At 46.3% G+C, this 18,921-nt stretch overlaps 1 protein-coding gene across 4 annotated transcripts; it reads right to left on the bottom strand.

Moving 5' to 3' along the window:
- Positions 1-474: 474 nt before the first annotated feature.
- On the bottom strand, positions 475-10,875 carry LOC309517584 (carbonic anhydrase 4-like). 4 transcript variants are annotated; one of them, XM_082196802.1, is made up of 11 exons: positions 10,788-10,875; positions 10,263-10,554; positions 8,263-8,347; positions 8,081-8,110; positions 7,588-7,752; positions 5,485-5,633; positions 4,974-5,063; positions 3,907-3,985; positions 3,335-3,498; positions 1,898-2,053; positions 475-1,232 (listed from the first exon to the last, which is right to left on the bottom strand). In XM_082196802.1, the coding sequence occupies exons 3-11, from the start codon at positions 8,339-8,341 to the stop codon at positions 1,134-1,136; spliced, it is 1,011 nt and encodes a 336-aa protein (XP_082052928.1). In that variant the 5' UTR covers positions 8,342-8,347; positions 10,263-10,554; positions 10,788-10,875; the 3' UTR covers positions 475-1,133. The 4 variants fall into 4 exon arrangements, with proteins under 4 accessions (XP_082052928.1, XP_082052929.1, XP_082052927.1 ...); XM_082196803.1 differs by having other exon boundaries at positions 10,263-10,390; positions 10,788-10,805; XM_082196801.1 differs by having other exon boundaries at positions 10,263-10,866.
- Between the last annotated feature and the right edge of the window lie 8,046 nt (positions 10,876-18,921).

Raw genomic sequence — 18,921 nt, 5'->3', positions numbered from 1 at the left:
CTGAGGACAGCGGGTCCTTGCTAGGTTCCTGAGTTGCAGGGGGTTGGACTAGATGACCCTTGTGGTCCCTTCCAATTCCATAATTGCTCAGAGTGAAGCATTCTTGGTGAGTTGGGTGGGTGGGTGGGTGGGGGGAAGTGCCATCATTGGTGCCTTGCCATGACAGCTAGAAAATTGTAAGACAGATTTTTAAAATCAGTTAAATCTAGAATTACTGAAGTTCATTTAAATCTTTAGCTGCTTTTGTCTTTCCCAATAAAATTTCTAGCTGCTATGACGAAGTGGCAATAGCGCTGGCACTCACCCGGACCACCTCTCTCAGAATGCTGTGACCTCAGAGGGTGCCCCCCCCCCTTAGAGCTAGGCAGGCAGGAGGTAGAGAGACCCCATTAGCAACAGCAAGACAGATACTGTATAAAGTAAGGAATAATTAGCATCGCTTGCCTCTATTCATGCCAGTGCAACCACACACACTGCAGCACACAATCCGCTTAATTTAATTTCCACACACATTTGTCTTTTAAGTCACAGCTTATTCATTAGTTCTCAAAGCTATTTTCACAATAGAAGCTCCCAAGGAATGATCAGTAAGTAGCATTCCATGCATTTTCCATTCGTGAAAGTTTCCACTTTAAAAATTTTGTGGTTGTTGTTTTTTTCTTTAAAAAATAAGTGATTTTCCACCATTGGAGATTGGTCGTACACAGTGTTTTTCCCCCTAGAAGTTGTTTCCCATGAAGTTGTTACAGTGTGTGTCACACTTTTTAACAGAGAGAAAGACAGAGAGGTGCCAGTACGCACTACGAAGTTGTTACAGTACACTTAAGTGCCACACTTTTTAATCACAACAGAAAGAGGTAGTGGTACTGTGTACCCTTGAGTACCCTCCTGAAAAAAGCACTGGTCATATAACAACAAACAAACAAACTTTCAAGAGAGCAAGGAAGGTAATTAAAGGGTGGCTGTTTGCCTCAGTTTCTCAGCTAATGTAAACCTCTGGTCCCAGTTGCTGCTTCATAGCACGATGGGGAATGAGTTGGGTCACACATGCACGCACATCGCTTGGTGCCTCAGTGGCAGCTGAACGTGTGAACATGCTTCACTGGAGATGTGTTGCCTTTGAGAGGTTGTCACTAGGGACTATGGGTATTCTCTGCAGTGCTGGAGACGCGTGTGAATGTGCCATCCAAAGTCACGTTTGTGGGAACAAGCAGAGCTTCTGCTAATTCCTGCTAAAACGAGAGCTGAAATTAATGTTGATTCTTTAATCATTGGAAGTTTTAGCCCAGACAGACCTGAACCTCAAACTCCACAAGGAAATCTATATATTTCCAGTGATTCCCTGCCACCCCCCACCCCTTTGCTTTTGTTGACATCTGAAGTTTTGGTATGCAGTGTATCAAAATGTGCGTCATTGCTCAAACGTTGATGATAGTTCTATTCCACTTAAACCCAAACGTTGATCTGGAAACTCAAATATCACCAAGAAACAAAACCACAATATAAGATTGGGAAATGTCAACAACGAGCTCTTTTGAATGGAAAGTTTCAGCTCTAGCTGTAGTGGACTGAACCGCACTCCTTCCCCAGCACTGGGCATCCTAGCTGCTATTGATCTCCTTCTCTGTGCTCCTCTCCTCACTGAAATGTGCACCTCCTGCCTTTTTAGTGTCCTTTGCCAGTGCTTCTGGTACTGGATGAGCTGGTTGAGAGGTAGATGCAGGTGAACTGGAGTTTCTGAGGGGGACAGAAAGAGTTGTGGCCTAGCTTTGGCCTCTCTGGAGATCATGTCGACTCTTCCTCCGTGTGGTTTCTACATCCACCCACCCACCTCCAGCCTTTATGCAGGTAAGAAGGATGCAAGAGTAGCCACAGAAATGAAGAGGAGGAGCCCTACTGGTGGAGAGGCTATCGTGGCAGCGGATTTGTGCTTCAAAGCGGCAGACGATTCCACTTTCCGGTCCCCAATGTTCTGCAGAGGGCGGTAGTTGTTCTCAATATGGGGCCCGGTGGAGGAATCTGTTGAATGAAGCTCATTCGGAAAAGCATGCACCTATTGGAAGGGAGAAGGAAGGCGTCAGGTGGTGCCACATGGCAAAGGAGGAACTCCTACGTCGGGCTGTGGGATCTACCCGGTGAAGACCAGGATGTGGCAACTCCACAGCACGAGTTACGACAGCGTGGAGTTGAACTGAGGTTTCTCAGCTGCTCTTGAATTGTTGGAGAATTTTGGTTCTCCGCTGGAGAACGTTCAGCAAGCTGCCCCCTCACTCTCCAGTTCCACGACCCACAAACAGCACACAGAATTGGGGGAGGCCAGTTCTGTTCAGCCCCGTGACACTGCTTTTGACAGAACAGGATAACGTAATGAGGCAAATAAGGAACAGGACGTAATAGTGTACAGCTGGGAAATGGCTCTGTTCTCTCTGGTCATCAAGGTGCTTCCTTCTCAAGGCCACCTCCGCTTTCAAAGCCTCTCTTGCCCTCCCATTGGTACCTTCACCACTCGTCTACCTGCTATTTGGCTATCCCCTGTATATCCTCAAGGTCTCTGACCCATCTAACGCTCACCCTCCAGCTCAACACATCTGCATCTTGTACAGAAAAAATAGGGTCAGGGTTTGGGGTTGACTGTAGAGTCCAGCTGCCTGAGAAATCTAAACTTCCATTTCTCATTCTTCCAGGCCTCCTCTTTTAACTCCCAGATAGGGCTAGCAGTGTCCCCTGTCTGAAACCCTAGAGTAGGGCGTAGCTCAGGGACAGAGCTCTTGCTTTGCAGGTTCAATCCCTGGTATCTCCAAGGATGTCCCGTCTGAAACGCAGGGCAACCAATTCCCCAACTTGAGTCTCCAGCTGTTTTTGTGGACTACAATTCCCATCATCCCTGACCACTGATCCTGTTAGCTGAGGGTAATGGGAGCTGTGGTCCAAAAACAGCTGGAGACCCAAGTTGGGGAAACCCTGAGTTAGATGTACCAACAGGTCTAATTCAGTATTTGCTCCTACCTTCCTGGTGTGGTGGCTGTGGGAGAAGGAATCATTAAACCACAGGCCACCACCCAAAAGCCCAACTTCTAGTAGGTAGGCCTTTTTATTTTACTTCAAACACCAAGAAAAGTCTCTTGATCCTAATTGCAAGGGGAGCCCAGAGAGGAGAAGCCAATTCCCCAAATTTCCCTCATGTATCCCAGAGTATAACATACCTGTGCTGTTGGCCTTTCCCAACCTAGTGTACCTCAGCTGTTTTAGACAACAGCTCCTCCTACCTCTCTAAGGACTTCTGTGCCTCAGCATTCTGCCTACACACAGACACACACAAGATGGCAGCACTCACCACGTCTTCCGACACCAGAATGGGGTCGGCAAAGATGGTCCACAGCACAACCTCGTCACACCCGGGGGTGGTGAGGGACCCAGGGTAGCGGTAATAGCGGTCAAGCTCCGGGCGGCCCAGCAAGTCCTGGAGAGAGAAGCTGCCATCGAATTTTGTCTCTTCACCTGTACAGGGGGAGGTAAGTTGCTTGCATCTCTGCTCCATACTCAATTCACATCCTAACCTACACCACAGGGTTGTTGTGAGGATAAAATGTTTTTTGGGGGGGCCTTGAGTTCCTTAGAAGAAACGTGGGACATAATACAGATTTCATAAATAATAATAATAATGGTTCCCCAACAAGGGACTCTTGAGTACTGCAGTTCTATGTAAGGTTCTGAAGAATTCCAAGGGGCCCTTGTGAAACCACCACCCCCAGGATTTATCAGGGAGGTGACTGAAAGAATCACACCTCCCCACTGCTCAAACTGGTTATTTTTTGTTCCAATTCATTGTGGCAGCCATGATGGATTCTCTGAGACAAGAGAAGAACCAGATGTTTTACTTGGCTTTCCACTCACTGACGGACTTACCCTTTTCCTCAACATCCTTCAGCTTTTTTTTAAACAATTCCCATGCTTCAGCTGTCTTGCCCTGTGCCTTCTCATAGCCCTGCAGTAAAGAGGAAACATCATATAGTGTAAAATAAGACCGAGAAATAAAGTGTGATAAAGGAACCTAAGAATCCTAGGGCTCGGCATCTCCTGTTTTAATGTCTTCCTCCCCTTCCCAGGGCTACCTTAAGAAGCAGAGGCAGAGGGAGGCAGGAATTGTGGTGCTCATCGCTCATAATGTCGTTGGCATTATCCAACAGGCGCATACTTTTGGGGACTTTGTTCCAGCGAGAAAAGATGGTTATTTGAGTCCTGGGAAAATGTGATTATCTCCTTGAAAGAAGTGCTTCTTCAGAAGCAACACTGCCCATTCATCACGCAGAACAATCTACTGCTTGTCAACAACATCCACTTCTTCCAGTTCTCCCATTTCTACCATGGAATAGCTAAGTGGTGTTTTCAACAGCTGTGCCCCCTTCCCAGTGAACTTGAGGCAAAGCAGTTCAGTCAGTGGCCTGGTTTGCACATCACATTGAACCATCGGTCAAATTAAATGATGGTTTAATGCATGGGTAGGCAAACTAAGGCCCGGGGGCCAGATCCGGCCCAATTGCCTTCTAAATCCGGCCCGTGGACGGTCCGGGAATCAGCGTGTTTTTACATGAATAGAATGTGTCCTTTTATTTAAAATGCATCTCTGGGTTATTTCTGGGGCCTGCCTGTTGTTTTTACATGAGTAGAGCGTGTGCTTTCATTTAAAATGCATCTCTGGGTTATTTGTGGGGCATAGGAATTTGTTCATCCCCCCCCAAAAAAAATATAGTCCGCCCCCCCCAAGGTCTGAGGGACAGTGGACTGGCCCCCTGCTGAAAAAGTTTGCTGACCCCTGGTTTAATGTGACACGATGAATGACTGGCCAAGAGAAAAACTCTTGCCACAGTTCCCAGAATCGTTTGGGAAAAGCCAAAACAACCAAAATGCTTTACAACTGATATCCCAGCTGGTAGCATAGACATGCACAAACCTTGACCTCCCCAATCCCTCACCTGGACAAAGAATGCTAGCACAGCAATGCCCTGTGGGTCCTTCAAGGCTTCCGGTAGACTTGTGTTGTTTTTGGTGTGCACAATGTGTAACTGAGGGGAGAAAAGAAAATAGATCAGTTTGGGACATATCCCTGCTGACCCACCTGGCTGTTCTTTGTGGAGAAACCTCCACGAGCAAAGAGATAGACTGCAGTACACAAAAGCCTGGTGCATATTGGAAATCCATCCTTGTGTCTACTCCGCTTAGACCTGGTCATTCATAATTTCTAAAAAGCCCTCTGACTTGAAAGCTTTGCATACAGTGATAAATACAGTATAGATGGAGTTTATGCTGCTGTTATGCAGAGGTAAAAGAAATGTACGTGCACATGCTCAAGGAAACAATTATTTTAACACAAAAAATATTTGCTAATAAAGCAAAAGGAAAGAAAAATAAATATAATAAAACATATGCCAGCTGACATTAACATGCTATCAATCCCAGAGTCCAGATTAGAGAAGATATCCTCACCTCCATAGAGTACCGTTCGCCGTTTATGTAGTGCTCTGATCCAGGTTTATGGACTCCATCTCCCCAGTGGAGGTGAAAGGCCTTGGCTGTGTATGTAGCCGGAAGCCCAGGGCCGCTCAGCTGGAGACCTTCGCCCAGTTCTATGTCAACTGCAGACCAGACCAATTTCTATTAGTGCATCAAGAGTGTTGGAATTCTCCACCAAAAAGCTTCTCTTACTGCTTTTGTAGCCGCGGAAGTGGTGTCATTTGCAATCAATGACGCGCAGGATTGGGCTGGGTTGGTCACACTTTGGTTCGTACGATCGGGAAAGTGAGACCAGTTCCCAGGGTTTTTTTGAGAGGAAGGGAAATGTACATGTGCTCTGCATGTGCTTTGAAGGTACAGTGCGCACATAGCCACAGAAGTGCATTTTTAGGGTGGAGGGGGGCTGAGTTTTATCCTGAAAGAGAAACATCAGTGTCCATCACACACTGACGGTCCCATCCTAACTGCACCTCCTCTCAAGTATATCCTATTGATTTTTACAGAGTAAGCAGAGTAATGGTTTCAGTTGAACATAACGATGATTCATGACTTATTTGTGCTGATTTTTGAGGGTGATAACTTTTGCCAGGAAGCTTGACAATGCTTAGGATTGCTGCCTTACTAAATTTTAATTAAATCATCAAACTGGAAATTAAAGTACCGTATGTAAAAGGTGCCTTCTCTTCAGGTAGCCACAGGGGTTCAGTAATGTGGGGTGAAGTGCTGCGTGTATAGGAGGAGGCACTTACCCCCTCCCTCCCTTCTCTTGCACCCTCTTCCGGCTATTGCCAACCAGGCACCCTCCATAGGTTTTTGATCAATTCCTGTGCTAGCAGGGGATGAAGGGAGTTGACGTGTAAAATATCCGGAGGGCAGCAGGCTGGCGAAGCCTGGATCCTGCTGAAGCACATAGGTAAAGGTTAAGGTAAAGGGACCCCTGACCATTAGGTCCAGTTGTGGCTGACTCCGGGGTTGCGGCGCTCATCTCGCTTTACTGGCTGAGGGAGCCAGCATACAGATTCTGGGTCATGTGGCCAGCATGACTAAGCCGCTTCTGGAGAACCAGAGCAGCGCACGGAAATGCCGTTTACCTTCCCGCCAGAGCAGTACCTATTTATCTACTTGCACTTTGACGTGCTTTCAAACTGCTAGGTTGGGAGGAGCAGGGACTGAGCAATGGGAGCTCACCCCGTCGCAGGGATTCGAACCGCTGACCTTCTGATCGGCAAGCCCTAGGCTCTGTGGTTTAACCTACAGCGCCACCTGCGTCCCTGCTGAAGCACATAGAGCAAGCAGGCCAATAACAAAGAGCAAAAGACAAGGTCCTCAATGGAGCATTTCCCATTGATGAGTGGGCCATTCAAACATCCCCATCAGAGAGATGCAGAACTGCCTGCTCTGCTATGAATCATGTACGAATCATTGCCAGCGTGGAGGGTGGGATCGTCTCCTTCCAATGAGAAAGTCACACACACACAGAACAGGTGGGCTGCCCTGAGGGCAGGCCATTCTGAGTTTGAAAAGTACCAATCTCTCTAATAGCCAGCTCAGGTGGTTGGCGCCCGTTGGTTTGGATTAAAATAAAAATAAAAAAGGGTCCACCCACCAGCTAAAGGATAGAAGCACCAAGCTGTTCTGACCCACCTGAAAGGGGGCAGAATATCACACACACAGAGAAAAAAAACAACAACTGGAGGGAAGAGGACTGAACATGCTGTCATGGGGCCCTGGCAGAATGTGGGCAGAATGCAGGTGAAATCTCTTGATCTGCCTACAGCCTGTTAAACTGAAGGGAAATAAATGACGCTCCCCTTCAGAAAAGAGCAGACTGCCTTTCCAAACCTGTCCCACACTGGGGGAAAAGGTTGAGAGATTCTCCCACACTCTTCTGGGCTCCTCCATGCTGCCATCACTGTAAAGTTGGGGAAATCCAGCTTTTTACTATGAATACACAGGAAGGGATGGAGTTTGGCAGCTTCCCCGTCTTGCAGTTTTGTGTCTTTTTTTTTCATACTTTCCTGCTACCTTAAGGACTAGAAGCAAAGTGTTTTAAAAAGGAAATGCTTGCACACTCACCTGTTTTCCCGGTGTTCTTCATTTCCAGCAGTTTTTTGGTGTCGTTGTAGCCGGTGAGAGTCACTGCACCCAGTTTGGGGTTATGCCTGACACTGCTGGTAACAATATCGATGGGAGATTGCCTCTTGCCATTGCAATGACCTTGGGATGACCACGTGTCAGGTCCTGGCCAAGAAAAGAAAGAGCCCAAAACAAGCAACGTGGTAATTAGAGATGGGGAACTGAATTAAATAAATAAAACGGAGAAGTAGCAGCAGCAGGAGGAGGATTCTAAACTTCCCGAAAACGATACCCTCTGTTAGGTAGCCCTCCCACTTAGCCCTGGATCTGTACAAGGAGGTAGAGAGGAAAACGCACTTTGCGCATGTTCAGAGGCATTTTTAGTCCATTACAGAACAAAGCCCTGGAAATAAAAGTTGATGGACTTGGCTCAAAAGTATGCCTTGCTTGGAATCTGTGGCTAAAGAGAAGTTAGGGCTGCTATTTTTCTTACCACATATTAGGCTGTCATAGCACCAGGAACCTGTCAGGAAAAGAAACAGAGGTGGCATAAGTTTATGGGACCGAATTCATGCAAAGAGGAACATCTAATTTCACCCCCAAGCATTATCCTTTAAAGCCCTTCCCAGCAAAATGGAGACACTTAGGATATGGGTGAGGTCAAGGTGGCGTTACCTGAAGAACTGGCATAGCATCCCCCAGAAAGCAAAAGGACCACCGCAGTGAAGGTCGCTGGTACCCAAACAGAAGCCATAGTATGCTGGAGAAAAAGTGCAGGAGAACAGATGAGTAAATGATACCATTCTTGAACAAATGAGAAAATTCTTGAACAAGAGTCTGTGTCAATAGCAGAATACGGAATTTACCAATGTCCGTTCGGTGGCAGAGGTGAGGGAGCTTACCTGGCAACACAAGCAAAAACCAACGTTATACTTGTAGCTGCTCTGCTCTCTACAGGAGACAAACGTTATGGTTTCCCCAGGCAGCCACAAGGTCTAAAAACTTGTTTTCTTTTGGAATAACAGTTTGATTTGATACGGACTCCCACAGGGTAGGTGGAGTTACCACATAAATGTGGATTAATGGGGTGGTGGCAGAGCATTAACGAGCAGCGAGCGTCTTCAAACTAAACAAGAGAAAACATGCTCAAAACCTCACGGCCAGAGGTTTAATGTGGCTACCAGAAGCCCAGATAAACGAGTCTTGCAAGGTTTGCGGAACAGATGAAAACTTTAGCGATCTTGGATTGAAGGTCAAGGAAGTCTCTTGCGTGGCCTTGGGACAGCTATCAGTAACTTTCTGTCTCCTTGAAATTGGTCTACAGGTGGCATAGAAGCCATTCTCCTTTGGATCCATCTGTGGCTTTGAGGTAGCATCACGGCAAACGAGTTCAAAGCAGTGTCCTAAGGACTGCTTGAAAAGTTCCAACTTTCCCAATGCGCTGGAAGTGGGGAAATGAATGAACGTTTTAGGCAGATCATCTCGTGTGGGTGGTTGTGTGCAAATCTTTTGGTGTGTACAGGATACATGTGCATGGGAGAGGCACACTTGTGATGATTTGCACATAGGAAGCTACAGGGCTCCATCTGTCTCTGTACTGTCTATGCCAGTGGATCCCAATTGGTGATCCATAGACCCGAGGGGGTCCATGTATCCTTCCCAGGGGATCCATGGCACCATTCACATGACAAAAACTACCACAGGGTTATTGAAAACTTCAAAAATAAGGGGGGCCATGTCTTGGCTTTTGAAAAACAGGGGGTCCGCAATACTGAGGTAACTGGGGACCATTAATCTGCGTTGACTGGCAGCGATTCTCCATGGTCTGGTCAGGAATCTGTTCCAGCCCTGCCTACAGATCCTGGGGGCTGAATCCAAGATCTTCTCCATGCAAGGGGGAAGCTCTACTGACCAGCCACAGACGTTCCCACATGCCAAACCACAAGCCACGGTCATGCCTATTCATTCACAGAAGTGTAATACCATACACACAGACACATCTCATAAAATGGTTTACCTTTCTAAAAATGACAGGGTTAAACTTTAGGACATGAAAAATAATAATGATAGCTTATTATTATCGCCATTATTAATTTACTAATCGCCTTCCAAATCACGGTCTCAAGGCAATTTATGTATAAGACAATTAAAAACAGTTAAACACAAAAACAAATGTATTTAAAACAAGACTAAAACCCTAACAAGCAGACAGGGAACAAAAAAATGTCTTCAACTGATTCTGGAAAGTGCAGATAATTTTCTCCTAGATGTGACTGCCACAAGACGTGGTGAGGGTCACCAGTGCCGATGGGTTAAAAAGAGATTAGAATATATATATATATATATATATATATATAGAGCTATGACAGCTGAATGGATCTTCCATTAACAGAACCAGTATATCTCGGAACACCAATTGATGGGAATGAATAACAGGCAAAGGGTTGTCATCTTCCTGCCCTGCTTTCCAGAGGGATCTGACCAGCCGCTTTTGGAAACAGAATGCAAGATTAAGCTGATCCTCCAAAAATGATTCACCAGAGCACTTATGTCGTTAGTAAACACCACAACTGTACCCCTGAGCGCATGTAAAGTTAGTTTCTGCAAAATGGTTTCCTTCCAGATCTGGGGGTCTGGTCCCCATTATTTCTCCACCCAGCCCCAGGTAAACTCACCTGTCAAGTGTGCTCCTCTCTTCGTCCGCCTCCTGGGCAAGTTGACACAGATGATGGTGGAAAAGCATCTTGGCTCCTTTTAGGTGGATATATATATCTGTGCATTAAGGTCACCGCCCCGTCTGCTTCTGGGGCGGGTGGAATTACAGAGAAGGGGAGGGTAGATTACCAGGAAGGAGAAAAGAGAAGATAAAAAGGAGCAGGCAGGAGGCAGTCAGTCAGTCAGGGACGGTGCAGGAAAAGGGGCAGGCCTCAGGCAAATCCATGTAGGCTTAGTCCCCGGCACCTATTCCTGGGGAGGGCAATGATTTCATACACAAAGGCTGTGAGCAAGTCAATTACACAATTAGGAAATGACTCGAGGTAGGAGCCAACCTTTCAACATGAGGAAGCTCACGTCCCCATTTCTTAAAAGCAACCCCTTCCTCCCCCCCCATGCTGTAGAACCCAGGGGATGATCTAACCACTAGATTCCACTCCCTTCTGCAAAGTAAGGCCCTAACCCCTGCGCAGATCCATACTTGCCTTTCAGGGGATTAAGGACTCCCCGGACAACAAAATCTCGCCACCTTTCCCTCCTGATCCCAAGTGCTCTCTTTCTCAAGCAACCCAGAAGTACCGGTTTCTTCCCACCAGCAAGGGAGGGTTGCCAACTTTTCCCTCTAGTAAAAGTTCCTGTGCCCTTTCTGCATGACAAAGCAAGTGGAAATTCCCTTAGCTACTTGGATTCACAGGCTGGATCCTTTTCACCTGCCAAAGAACTTTTAAAGCCAAGTAGAGCACGATACTCTTCATCTCAAGGTTGTGGGTTTGAGCCCCACATTGGGCAAAAAGATTCCTGCACTTCAGGGGGTTAGACTAGATGACCCTTGGGGTCCCTTCCAACTCTACAATTCTATGATTCTAAGGGGAATGAGATCTAAGGTGCAGGGATAGGCGGAGGCTTTGCATTTAAACAGATATATGTTGGCATGTTGAGGGCTGATGCGAGTTGTAGTTCAAAACGTCTGGATTGCGTCAGTTTTTCCTCCTCCCAAACACTCCCACAAAGCTAAGATTCCCATGAGCAGGGCTATGGTTTTTGTAACAGTCGTCAGGCAGGCAGAAATTCAGCAGGTGAAGCTTCCCTCTATCACTGCATCGCCTGCCAGCTTTATCTCTACAGTCACAGACATTGGCAGGTTGCAGAGGAAAGGGAGAGGGAGAAAAGAGCAGGGCTTCTCCATCAGCTCTGCTGACACACCAGGTGCTCTGACTGCTCTTTCCCCTCACCTCAGCCATTCCATCAGGTTATCTCAGCCATCCCCAAGCTCGGCCCTCCAGATGTTTTGGGACTACAACTTCCATCATCCCTAGCTAACAGGGCCAACCAGTGGTCAGGGATGATGGGAACTGTAGTCCGAAAACATCTGAAGGGCCGAGTTTGGGGATGCCTTTAATGGTTATCTGAACTATTTCAATTCAAGCCAGGCGTTTTTTTAGAAGTAGGAACTGATGGCACCTGACATTTGGTTTCTTCCTCCCTATTTCCCATTCCCTTTTCCTTTTCTGTCATTTTTGAAAATATTGTAAGCTTGTGGGAAACAACAGCTTTTTGGAAAATAATGATTGTTCTGTAAGCTGCTCTCTGGGAGCCTTTTCAGCTGAACAGAGGAGAAAAAAAAATATCTAATTAGGTTCTACTTAGAGTAGACCCACTGAAATTGAAGTCAACTTCAGTGGGTCTGCTCCGGGGAGGACTAACATCGGATGCAGATGTTTCCCTATAATTTCTGCCTGTGTTGCAGCTGTTCAGACAGAAGAAACCAGCCCGGCTAGAAGGGGAGACAAGGGGCACATAGCCCTGCTCTGGAAAATACTGTACTGATTCCTCCTCAACCCCATCAGACACCCAGCCCCAATTCTCTGTTGGGAGGGTAACCAGGGGTCCTGTCTCTCCAAAGCAGCTATTTCCCTCAGGGGAAAACTTTGGTAATAGGGCGCCCTGAGCCAGGACATAAATTGCACCCCCCCCCCAATATAATTTTCAAAATAATTCCTTTTGGTACAGTTGGTACAGCTTTTTTACGGATCTTTCAGGAGGGATGCTGGTGGTGGCGGCAGCGACTTTGCACCCTCTCAGCTCAGCACCCTGTGCGGGGGAATCGCCCACAGCACCCGAAATCTGGCACTGATTTCTGTGTTAAGATCAGACAAGTGTTTGAACGGAGTGCTGTAGGGACACTCACACTTAGCCATCAAAGCACACTCTTTGGTACGTTTGGGGGATGTGGTTTTGTCATTACAACAAACCTCTTTCCCACTGCAAATTTCGAGAGAACCGGTTGGGGCAGGGTGGGGTATGTGGACTGACCAGCTTTGATCCACTTCGTACTACTCACCCTAAACAATACCCGGTATTATTCCTTGCAGGGGCAATAGAGGAAGTGATGCTGAGAAGGGATACTCGAGGGTAGTGGAGTTCTATTCCCACTACAGGTTAGAAGGGGAGAAATCGAGATTAGACGGGTATGGGGTTGGTGCCGGGAGACCTCCAGAAGAGGAGTGAGTTGCACTGGGCAAAGCCATAGAGAGGATCAGGTTGGTTTTTCAGGGGTGGGTGGGTTCAAGACTTCTAGATTCTTCGGAAGGAGAGAGATGGGCTGTGTGTCAGGATTACTGGCTCTGGGTTGGTGCATGAGGTCAAAAGTGCTGTGGGTTATGGGATGGGCACACCAGGACTCCGGGGTTCTTCTCAGAAAAGGGGAAGTAAGGCATTACTCAATAATGGTGAAAGCAGAGAGTGGAAATGGACTTCAGATAATGTAGCACTGTTCTTTTACCCTAGGGCATGAAAGACAAGTCACCTGACCCCCTCAAGCATCTAGGACAAGGTGGACATTTCCAGTCACATTATGTAACTTCTCAGTAGGGTTTCCTTATTGGTTCATTTAGCTGGTCCATTCGTGACCTCCACCACCATTCTCAAAGTTTTATAGGCAATATAATAGTATTTTATTTTATTTTAGTTTAGTTTACAATTTTTAGTTGTATAGATTAGTATACAACATAGGCTTGCCATCCAGTAGACAGGATAGGTAAAAAGGTAAATGACCCCTGGACAGTTAAGTCCTGTCAAAGGTGACTATGGGGTTGCAGCACTCATCTTGCTTTCAGGCGGAGGGAGCTGGCGTTTGTTCGCAGATAGCGTTCCGGGTCATGTGGCCAGCAGGACTAAACTGCTTCTGGCGCACGGAGGACCATGACGAGTGCCAGAGCACACGGAAACGCCGTTTGCCTTCCCGTCACAGTGGTACCTATTTATCTACTTGCACTGGTGTGTTTTCAACCTACTAGGTTGGCAGGAGGTGGGACAGAGCTCACCCCGTCAGGCGGTTTTGAACTGCTGACCTTCTGATACAAAAGGAAAAAGGCATGAGGAGGGGAAAGGAAAACAAACAAATTCAGGCCCTAATTATTCCCTAAAGTGACACAGATTTTATAATGTGGGAGGCAGTCCTGGGAGAGCAGGAACCACATGCCAGCTTGCTGTCAGCTGAGCTGATGGTGGCTACCATAGGATCTCATGGAAGCAGGTCAAGGAGGAACCTGAATGTCTGGCTCTGAGAAGTCAGGAAGAAATGCTGACAGGGAATTGAGGAGCCCAGGGTTTCCCCCAAATATCCCAAGCCTCCCTCCCCTCTCGTTGTTGTGAGTCAATCCAAGAACCCTGAGGCAGAGAGGCCGCCGAGTGAGTTGTTTTGCGTGCGGCAACTTGGAGGTGGCAATCTCTTGCATCATCCTTCCGCCTGCCAGGCCGGAGTTTCATCTGATGAGGAAACAAAGACAGGTAGCGACGATTTGGGCAAGATATAAGGAGCTTGTTGTGGCCTGGTTTTCATAATTAGCAACCTGCTGACAAGCAGCTCTCTGCTCTCCAAACCACCTTTGGTCCCGGGGTGCCAACAACCCCTGTGCCAGAGTTCACCCCGAAGCAACCAGATTTTTTTCCCGTTTTTTTTACGAGTGCCCTCCCTTCCATTCTGAGGACGCATCACGCCTAATAAACCAAAAAGGTGGAATGTGGTGTGATGAGTTTATGATTTCAGGACTTTTGAGAACAGCAGATATTATGGTATAAAAAGGCTTGATTTTATACCAGTCAGCCCTACCCTACTAACCATATTGGATACTCCCTGCCCTCCTGTCCCTGCTGCCATTGACACCAAGCGTGAACCAGGCTATGAGAGATGGAGTGGAAGATAATGCTGTCCCAACACACGAAGGTCACTTTGTGGCCTTGGGCAACTGTCTCCGAACTAGGAAGCTACCTCACAGGGTAACTATGAAGATAAAAATGGGATAGCTCCGTCTACACCGCCTCAAGCTTCTGAGAAGACAAGCCAGTAGTTACCTTTCAATAAAATAAATGTTAGATTGTGGTTGGGCTACACATCCAGTTAGCTCAGTTGGTAGAGCATGAGACTCTTAGACTGTCTGCACATAATATGTTTAAAGCATGTCCCTCCCTACTGAATCCTGGGAACTGTAGTTGGTTAAGGGTGCTGGGAATTGTAGCTGTGTGAAGTGCAAACTACAGTTCCCAGGAATCTTTGGGAGGTGTTCTTTAAATGTATGGTGTGTTCACAGCGTCAATCTCAAGGTCATGGGTTCGAGACCCACCTTGGGCACATACCGTATTTTTCCATGTATAAGATGATATTCTTTCCTTAGAAATAATAGGCAAAGATTGCGTGTCATCTTATACATGGATAGAAGAGGGGGGGGGCAGACGATTGGTGGCAGCAGCCAGCAGGAGATTAGCAGCAGCGATAGGGTGTGTGATTGGTTGCTGCGGCAAGGCCTGCTGATGATTGGCTGCAGCTGTGGCAATTGGGCAGGCTATTTATGGCAGCGGCAAGGGCGTGCGTGCAATTGGCTGTGGTTTCGTTGAGTGTGCGCTTTTGGCAGCAAGTGTGCAGACGATTGGTGGCTGTGGTGATGTGTGTGATTTGCATTGGCGGGCAGGCGGTAGAGCAATTGCTGGTGGTGACTCCTCCCCCAAAAAGCTCACCAACAACTTTGGGCAATTCCCCCCCCTCACAATTTTTTGTTGCGGTCCAAAAAAATAGGGGTCGTCTTGTACATGGGGGCGTGTTATATCAAAAAATACAGTACATTTTTTAAAAAATTACTTCTTCAGACAATGTAGTTAATCTGTGGAATTCATTTCCACAAGATTTGCAATGGCTACAAATGTGGGTGGCTTTAAAAGAGGATTAGACATATTCATGGAGGAAACGGCTATCCGTGACAGCCAGCCATGATGGCTATGTTTCAGTCTCCGCTGTCAGAGGCAGGATGTGTTTGAATACTGTGAGAACAGGATGCTGGACTAGGTAGGCCTTTGGCCTGATCCAGCAGGCTCTCCCTTCTTACTTCATTTTGATGAGAACTTAAGAGGAGCCTGCTGGATCAGACCAATGGCCTACCTAGTCCAGGATCCTGGACAAAAGTCTCAGACTGAAAGGTTAACACATCAAAGGAGTGATAAATAATACAGAAAGACAGCCTGTAGCTCCATCAATACCTGCCCCAAGACTGGTATTGGTTTAACAATCAATCCCCTTCCCATGGAATTCTGGGAATTGTAGCTCTGTGAGAGAAATGGGGCATTTCCTAACAACTTTCGGCACCCTTAATGAACTAAAGTTCCCATAATTCTTTGGGGGAAGCCATGCTGTTTATAATGGTTTCATAGTGCTTTAAATGTATATTGTATACAGGGTCTGAGTTACGTAAGGCTACTTTTGACATTATGATTAATGTCAATGGAACACGTACTCAGGCTCGGACCACTACGACGCTAGATGTTGCCACATCTGAAGTACAAACACCAAAATGCTGCCTAGCTCATTTTTCATGACACACAGGCCGAGTCTGGATAAACACTGAGGGAACAGACAGTGAAGAAACAGGACCATGCTTACTTATTACAGACATGACACATGGACATAATTTTACACAGTCGGATGATGTTCATAAAAAAAATCCACTGAATGTAGTTTCACGCTGAACCATTCTTTCCCTGATTCTATGTACATTAATGAAAACATAAGTGTGGGTCTGTGTGCAGATATGATCTAAAAAGACATTTCACCCCTGAAATGTGTGGCAAGAGACAGCCGTGCTTGTTGAGTGGGGTGGCCATGATCATCTTCTTTCACCATGTCCTTTTGTCTGAACCATGCTCCAGAGGTGGAGGGTTGAAGGTTGAAAAATAGCGCCCCTTGGCTCTGTCCATCTTTGATGTTTAGCCAACACTTGTTCAGATTGCCCAATCGATAAAGGTGACTAGATCAGTAGGCTCATCCGATCCGTGTTGCTTTGTTTTGAAAATGTGCTCTTTGTGTGGCTTGTTTTCTCTTAGGGACGGACAGTCCCCACACCCCACTCCCAATAAACTTTCTACCCCAAATGACATTAGTGGCTGCCGGTATAGGTTTAAGTTTACAGTCATCAGCACTCTGTTTACAAGCTCCCCCAAGTTGTCCTCCATCTCTACTGCCAGGAAGGTGAAGAGGCTTCCAAGTCCAGCTGAGGCCAGTTCTCCACCACATAGCCTAGTGAACCGCGGCTGATCCCTTCAAAGGGCTTGTCCTCTTCCACCAGGAAGAGCCTGTCTTGGGCTTCAAGCATCTTCTCTTGGATTTAGCTGCCTCTCACAGTACACTGGGCAGGGCTGTGAGGTTTAATTATTAGTAGGGGGGTTGATCCTCTGAGGCTTCCCTTTTAGGCAAACATTTGTCCTGTACTGTAGATGGACTGGCATGGCCAACTGGAAATCGGGTTACAGGGGCTGCAATCCTATGCCCACTTATTTGGATCCAAGGTTAATACTGACCTCTGAGGCCCTGGTGTGAATCCACCCTCAGGAGATATTAGACTCAAGGACACAATAGATGCGACACTAGAGACAGGCTCCTGCTCAAGCCTGTGGGAAGTTCAGCCTCACCATCAGCCTTTCAGACCGTATTGGGTCAGGATGTCGCCAGCACTCCATGCATCAGTGGTGGTAACCACATGCTTGAGAAGATAGACAATTTTGTCTACCTGGACTCCACCATAACCAGCAACCTTTCCATTGATGCTGAGCTGGACAAGCTAATTGGCAAGGCTGCTATGGCAATGGCTCGCCTCTCCAAAAGGGTTTGGGAGAATGATCAATACCAAGATGAAGATCTACCAAGCTTGCATGGTTGTGGGCAACTTACAGCAGCCAGGAGCGACGCCTCAGTGCCTTCCATATGCATTGTGTCAGGAAGATTTTGGGCATCATATGGCAGGACAGAGTCTCAAACAAAGAAAGACGTGCTCTTTCAAGCCCACATTCCCAGCTTGTTCAGACTCCTGTCTCAGTGACGTCTACATTGGCTTGGTCATGTGCATAGTATGAAAGATGGCAGGATCTCCAAGGATGTGCTTTACAGGGAGCTGGCCTCGGACAAAGAACCCTCTAGGTAAGGAGGGAACATTCTTTTCTGAGGCCCACCTATCATGGACAAGAATCGACCAAATCTGGATATCTAGAGGACTGGCACCTAAGACAAAAAAAATAGAGATCTGCACCAAAACTTGTTCCGATCACAATGCTTTGAAAATGGACTTGAGACTCACACCAGCTGGAACCTTCAGATGGAGAATGAATGACTATTTGTTTAGAGATCAGGAGATTGTAAAGAAGGCCCAAAAAACGTTGAAAGATTATTTTGAAATAAATTTGAACACTTCAGTGGAAAAGAAAACAATCTGGGACGCGAGCAAAGCTGTTATGAGAGGGTTTCTGATACAACAGAACACTATTAAGAAGAAACTCTGGAATGGTAAAAAGGACAAGATTTTGGACAAAATAAGAGATGGAGAAAAAAGGCTGAGATTAAATCCAAAGTCAAAAGAAGTTTTAAGAGAAATAAAATTCCACCAAGCACAATATACGAAATTGATAAATTAAGAAATTGAATGGAAAATTAAACAGATGAAACAAAGATCATTTGAATCGGCAAATAAATGTGGGAAGCTGCTGGCATGGCAGCTGAAAAAGAGACAAAAATTGAACTTTGTTACCAATCTGGAGGTTGAAGGAGAATGTATTCAGAAACCAGAAGAAATTAGAAAGTGTTTCCAGAGATATTTCAAAAAATTGTACACCCAAGGACCACAAGCAGAGATTGAAATAAACAACTTTTTAAAAAAACATGGCCTTCAAAAGTTAACACAAGATAAACAAACAGTCCTGAACCATAAAATAACACAACAGGAAATTGAAAGAGCCATTCAGAACATGCAAATAGGCAAATCTCCAGGCCCAGATGGACTTACCTCCAAATATTATAAGACATTGAAGGAACACTTGACACAGCCACTAATGGAGGTATGTAATCAGATCATGGAAGGGAAGGGGGCACCAGAATCGTGGAAAGAAGCATTTATTACCCTGATACCAAAAGTGGAATCTCAAAAGACCCAACTTAAGAATTATCGTCCCATCTCACTCCTAAATGTGGATTATAAAATTTTTGCTGACATTTTAGCAAATAGATTGAAAAAAGTTTTGAACGAAGTAATTCATAAGGACCAAGCAGGCTTTCTCCCAGGCAGGCATTTGTCTGATAATACTAGG

This window comes from Podarcis vaucheri, assembly GCF_965113315.1.
Source record: "Podarcis vaucheri genome assembly, chromosome: 13".
Lineage (NCBI taxonomy): Eukaryota > Metazoa > Chordata > Lepidosauria > Squamata > Lacertidae > Podarcis > Podarcis vaucheri.
Note: the sequence above shows the minus strand (reverse complement) of the source record. Positions and strands in the feature narration are given on the sequence as shown.

Excerpts from the sequence above, each read along its gene's own strand:
- LOC309517584 (XM_082196802.1), bottom strand. The coding sequence starts at position 8,341 with ATGGCTTCTGTTTGGGTACCAGCGACCTTCACTGCGGTGGTCCTTTTG. Across the intron at positions 8,111-8,262 it reads ATGCTATGCCAGTTCTTCAG|GTTCCTGGTGCTATGACAGC; the intron begins GTAACGCCACCT and ends TTTTCCTGACAG. Across the intron at positions 1,233-1,897 it reads CCACGATAGCCTCTCCACCA|CAGGAATTAGCAGAAGCTCT; the intron begins GTAGGGCTCCTC and ends CTCTCGTTTTAG.